The sequence below is a fragment of the Galeopterus variegatus genome, unplaced genomic scaffold (assembly GCF_000696425.1).
Source record: "Galeopterus variegatus unplaced genomic scaffold, G_variegatus-3.0.2 Scaffold1401, whole genome shotgun sequence".
Taxonomy (NCBI): domain Eukaryota; kingdom Metazoa; phylum Chordata; class Mammalia; order Dermoptera; family Cynocephalidae; genus Galeopterus; species Galeopterus variegatus.
In genome coordinates this window covers 54,950-61,286 of record NW_007727512.1, presented here as the reverse complement: position 1 = coordinate 61,286, position 6,337 = coordinate 54,950, and the positions used below count along the sequence as shown (strand labels likewise).

At 38.2% G+C, this 6,337-nt stretch overlaps 1 protein-coding gene across 1 annotated transcript in view; it reads right to left on the bottom strand.

The window, feature by feature from the left end:
• Positions 1-11: 11 nt before the first annotated feature.
• DNAJA1 (DnaJ (Hsp40) homolog, subfamily A, member 1) overlaps positions 12-6,337 on the bottom strand; it is a 13,689-nt gene continuing 7,363 nt past the window's right edge. The window contains exons 6-8 of the mRNA XM_008576787.1: positions 2,328-2,443; positions 1,889-1,989; positions 12-641 (exon numbers count right to left, since the gene is read on the bottom strand). Coding sequence (XP_008575009.1) covers positions 423-641; positions 1,889-1,989; positions 2,328-2,443 — 436 coding nt within the window. The 3' untranslated portion in view covers positions 12-422. The remainder of the gene's footprint in view (positions 642-1,888; positions 1,990-2,327; positions 2,444-6,337) is intronic.

Below are 6,337 nucleotides of genomic sequence, written 5' to 3'. Positions count from 1 at the left end.
CAGACCAACAATTTTCTACAAATTTTTTTTTTGATTGCCAGTTAAATACAGAGTTTTAATTTCGCAGCTTAACAATGAAGGGTCATACATCAATTCAATATAGATATCCCTAGCACTTCAGTCTAAGCTCGTCCACGTACACAGCTGAAACCAACTACAAGGTGTGGCCAAACAGATGCTAGTTCTTAAAAAGTATTTTTCACAAGTATTAAACTTCATCTTGCACACTGAAGTCATACATACAGGGCAAAGTCAGAGCTTTTATATTTGCATTTATTCTTCATTTAACTTTTAAAACACTACTATAGTTGAGTATTAAAACAAAAACAATAGCAAGTAGTGAGCATATTATGATTGTAGTCCTTCACTCATTCACTACTGCATATAAAATGCCAGCGGTGAGTGTTATTCACTGGCCCCATTTAAGAGGTCTGACACTGAACGCCACCTCTGGGATGATGTTCATCATCCTCATAAGCTTCTCCATTGTAATGGCGCCGTCTTTCCTGATTTGGATCAAAGTCCACCAGTTCTACCTGATCCATTTCATCAGTCTCTTCTACTTCCTTCCTTTCAGGTAGAAGTTTTTCCAGCAAAGAGAGTTTATCAGGAGAGAGAAAGCCATTCTCAGGAAAGTTTACCTATAAAAAACAAGTTTCCACTATAAGTTCAATTTGACTTCATCATTAGCTGCTTGGACAAATTATCATGCACTTATTTTCTCCAGAAAAACACAGGTAACCACATATAATCTTTAGGTGCTTCTACCAATCCCAGGTTAGAATCCATGTTCTAACGTGCACAGTATCTTATCTAGCACTCTGAACTAGAGTTTAAGGATTATGACAAAGCTAAGGTCTTTTAAAAACAACAGTCCTAGTAGTAAAGATGTACTTTAACAACTATTGTTCTATTCAGCAACTACTTATTTTTGTGGCTGGCCAGTGTAGGGATCCAAACCCTTGACCTTGGTGTTATCAGTACCATGCTCTAACTAAATGAGAAAAGCGGCCAGCCCAACTTTTTTTTTTTTTTTTTGGCTTTTTAATACAAGAAACCATCCTGAACAAGTCTAATCCTTTTTAAGAAGTAATTCAAACAAAGCTATTCTTATTCAAAAGGTAGTCTCTTACCCAAAGACATTTTAATTATTGTATTTGTGGGTGAGAGGACAATTTAAGACCGAGGAAAGGGCCGGCCCGTGGCTCACTCGGGAGAGTGCGGTGCTGATAACACCAAGGCCATGGGTTCGGATCCCATATAGGGATGGCCGGTTAGCTCACTGGCTGAGCGTGGTGCTCACAACACCAACCCAAGGGTTGAGATCCCCTTACCTGTCATCTTAAAAAAAAAAAGAGACTGAGGAAAATGGTTGGGATGCTTTATGAATCATACTATTAACAAACCAAGCTTTACAGTATTTTTTTTTTCCTTTTTGTCTTTTTTACTGACCGGTAACGGGATCGCAACCCTCGGTGTCGTACCCGTACCAGGGACCAGCAACGGGATTGCAACCCTCGGTGTTGCACCCACACCGCGCTCAGCCAGTGAGCGGGAACCGGTCTCCACATGGGATCTGAACCCTCGGCGGGAGTGCCTCCGCGCTCCCAAGCGGCGCACTCTCCAGTGCGCCACCGGGCCGGCCCAGCTTTACAGTATTTTGCCAAGCCCCAGTCCATCTTTAAATAGCCAGTTAATGAAGCAAATAAACCCAAACCCAATTTGTTAACAAGGAAAGCTCAACACAACTATAGATCAGATCAATGTTATTTCTTCCTGGACAAGAGGGAATAGAAATTTGAGAATGCTCAGCATGCAGAAAATGTAATTCTATCAGTTCCTGGTAAACTAATCATTCACAAATATTCTTGAGTACTTTATAGCTTACCTTAAATTCGATGATTAGGCGACCCTTCTCATATGGTCTACGATAAATTGGCATGCCTTCATTTAGCACGCACTTAATATCTCCATGTTTGACAATCTGACCTAAAAACATCGAAACGAAGTTCCTGCTTAAGTATGGTTACATTTTTATGAGGCAGTGGGGGTGGGGGGTAGGGGTGGGGAGGAAACTAAGAACAGAGAAATGTCCCAGCTCACTGACAGGAGGAAATTTATGTGGTGAAACAGTCCTGTTACCTTTCAGGGTGGGTTTTCCAGGAGCTGCCAAAAAAGAACCAAGATCTTAAGACTTCATTTCAGCCCAGAGAAGGATATATTACCAAGGAAGAAAAACACCTGTTTTCTTTTAGTGCCTATACTACTTAGTTATCAGGAGATAGGGGAAAACATTAGAATAAAAAGAGATCATCTAGTTACCATACCTGGATGAGAGGTGATGACTATGGTTCGGTTGTCAAGAGTGGATATTGGCTTTTGGAAGCCACACAATGCTTCAACCAGCTGTATGTCCATACACATGAAAAGGTCTTCTCCTCGTCTGTATCAATGCAAATATGGCGTATATTTACTTTTTTCAAATCACCCATGATTAGAAGTACCACAACAGACAACTGTTTTCTTCTTTCACAACAGCAACTGTGTCTTTCACAAAGATGTCCTTTCTTCCCCCATTCTAAAAATCTAACAGAGCTGAAAACTGGAAACAGTAAATATTTGGAACCTGCCAGTCAGGTTTCAAAGGTCAAGAATCCTTTCCCTCTGAAATCCTTCTACACACTCTTGGCAGTTTCTACCCCTTACTACCCTTACTATCCCCCAAATTACCTCATCTTCAATCTGGTTTCTCAGAGGATGAAGAAAATAATTCTGACAAGAGGCTTAAAGAAAGCGAACATGTTAGGGATAGCGGATGTTATGGTGTAAATTTAACAGGCTTGTGCTGGGTCATGGACTATTTAGGCTCTATTAAATTAAATAGTGAGGATATGACCAATTTCAAGAGACAGCAAGAATTTTTTGGAATGAAAAAAGGCAGTGCCAGGGCCGGCCCGTGGCTCACTTGGTAGAGTGCGGTGCTGATAACACCAAGGCCACGGGTTCGGATCCTATATAGGGATGGCCGGTTTGCTCACTGGCTGAGCGTGGTGCTGACAACACCAAGCCAAGGGTTGAGATCCCCTTACCGGTCATCTTTTAAAAAAATAAAAAATAAAAAAATAAATGTTAACATAGTAAGAAATGATGGAATAAATCAAATTTTCTATTTAATAACAGCCCACTTCCTCCTCCTCATGCTTAGACTTTCCTTTTTACCAATCCATATTAATAATACATCTTTAATCAGACAAATATTCCCTGGGAAAAACTCTTGCAGATTCACCTCAAATGATAGCATAAAAATCCTAAGCTTGACAGCAGTTCCCATTATTTTTCAAGCACTTGTGAAATATTCCTTTATAATTAATTCTAAGCCAGTTCCTCCAAGGTTTTGTCCCCAACCTATATCTACTCCATTACGTTTTGAAATTAGCTATGGATATATTTAACACAAACATTCACTGTTAACCACCAATTTTTCTTGTGCTTCAGTATAAATTCACCATAAACTCAGTATTAAACATTTCATAGCAGTAGACCTGAATTTATATATACTTAAATATTGAGTCCTAAGTTTAGTTTCATAAAGAGATGGTTTTGGATATTTACAATTAAAAGTAACTCAATTTAAGGGCCAGCCTGTGGCTCACTTGGGATAATGTGGTGCTGATAACACCAAGACAACAGGTTCGGATCCCATATACGGATGGCCGGTTGGCTCACTTGGGAGAGCGTGGTGCTGACAACACCAAGTCAAGGGTTAAGATCCCCTTACTGGTCATCTTTTATAAAAAGAAAAAAAAGTAACTCAATTCATCATGAATTCAGGACTGAAAACTGGTGAAAGTTTTAGGGCACTTACTTTTATCTGTTTAACTGACTGAGGGCAAAATTTTGTCTAGGGATGTTNCAGTCCTGGTTCTTGGTCTCCTTCACCATGGAATGTTATCTTCTGGCCATCTTTCATGCCTGAAAGATTAATTTTATACTCCTACTGAATACCCAACTAAGGTCAGAATCACAAAGTCTACCAAGACACACAGATTTGTTTGTGTATGAAAAGTAAAATGTTAAAGCCTTTGTGGATGCTAAATATCACAGAAATGACTAAGAAAGCCCACTTAATTAGTTCAGTGCAATATGCTATTAAAGAAATCTATCACAGCGGAGAACACAAACTGTAGTGGTAAACAGACCAGACTTCAAATCTCAGAGCTGCTATTTACTGACTGAATTACCCTGGGGAAGCAAGTTGCATAACCTTCCTAAGTCTCAACTTTCCCACAGAGACCCCTACCTCGTTAGGCTGTTGACAGGATTAAATAAAAACATCTATCCTGGCACCAAATCAGTGACTGGCAAACTAATCAATGGTAACTATTTCATTTATAAGAACCTATATCAACTAATTTCTGTTAAGTCCAATAGCAGTGCAAATCAAGAGCTTCTTCTCTCATTACAGTACTAGTATTTATATATAGAAAACCTACACAAGTGCCGGCCCGTGGCTCACTTGGGAGAGTGCGGTGCTGATAACACCAAGGCCACGGGTTCGGATCCTTATATAGGGATGGCCGGTTCGCTCACTTGGGAGAGCGTGGTGCTGACAACACCAAGTCAAGGGTTAAGATCCTCTTACCAGTCATCTTAAAAAAAAAAGCAAAACAAAACAAAAAACCCTACACATAAACCAACTAAAAAACCCTTAAAAACCCATAAATCATTTTGTTTAAGAACAAGTTTGGTCCCTGTATAGAAGGATAATTAGTGTTGGGTACTCCCTAAGCACATGTGGTCAATGCTGAAAGTACAGGGAGAAGAGTATTTTCGAATAAAACAATTTTAAAGGGCCAACATTTTTTTACTGAGACTCCCTCCCCCTCCTATCTCTGCTCCACATATTTTAGTTCAGTTAGGGCTTGGACAACATCTCTAAACACAACTCATGTTAAGAAAACCTGTGCTTGTAGGTCATTCCACTGTGACAATACCTCTTATTTCCTGAACAAATGATCACTGAGGTTGCCTAACATAAAAATTTTGTTTCACTTTTTAGTATAAAAAATATTAAGTCTGTATAAACACAGTACCGTAAATTCCTATCAATCTAGATTCAGCAGTTAACTCATGTTTAGTATTTCATGTTTTATAACTTCCATCCTTGTCCCAACTTACTTCAAAGCAAAACCCAACCATATCCATTAATCCACAAATACTTCAATACTTACCTCTTAAATAAGGACTTAAAACCACAACATCAGTATCATACACTAACAAAATTAATGTCTGTTTTTAATCATGTATGAGACAAAGTAACTGTCGTGCTGAACACTAGCGAAGCAATTAAACTCAGCTAGGTTTTTCTGGTTGTTCTGTATTACCTTGGAGCACGGGCAAGCACAGCATAAATGGCTTCACTTACAATTGGTCCCCTCATATATACATGCTGTTGGTAGCAAGAGGGGACATCTTACCAGAGGGGGAAAAATCTTCTGTACAAATCCTGTTAAACATGTGCCAATTAAGGGGAAAACATAGATTTGTTAAATTCAACAACTGGCCAGGAATTTTTTTTTTACTTTTCCCAATATATATCATGGGAGTGGGGGGCCAGCAGTATCACGATTCACATGGCAGAATACTATTGCAGCCACTTAAATTAATGGAGGTAGGTATATGGCGCTGGCTGGTGGCTCACTTGGGAGAGCATGGTGCTGATACCACCAAGTCAAGGGTTAAGATTCCCTTACTGGTCATCTTAAAAAAAAAAAAAAAAAGTAGGTGTAGGAACTAATATGGAAAGATATTCATAACATTAACAGTTCCAGATTGGTATGCACTGTATAATGCTAGTTTCATTTCAAAATAGCAAAGTCTAAAAAATTTCTGCCTTAATGTTGACTATTTAAGAACAGAATTAGGTTTTAACTTTCTCTGGGTTACATAAATTTCTAAAATTTCTACAACTAACAACACAACACTATTATGTAATAATACATTTAAAAACATTTTTATAAACTGATAAAAGTAATTGACAAAATAATCAAACCCTAAGAATATGAATAGGAAACATTTATTTATAACTTAGAGCCCAACAGGCAGAAACTGACTGGTCTACAGCCTATTAAAAAAACAACAACAAAAAGAATAAAAGTTAACTTCATACAAGTTAATTAAGAAATAGAACATTTTAACACAATAACAGGCAGATGAGCCAATTAAAAAGTGGACTAATAAGCATATTTAAAGTTAAAAAAATATATTTTTCTTCACCTAAATCCCTTCCCCCCTGAAAATATCTAAAAGTATGCATATCCTTTAATCTAATATTTCT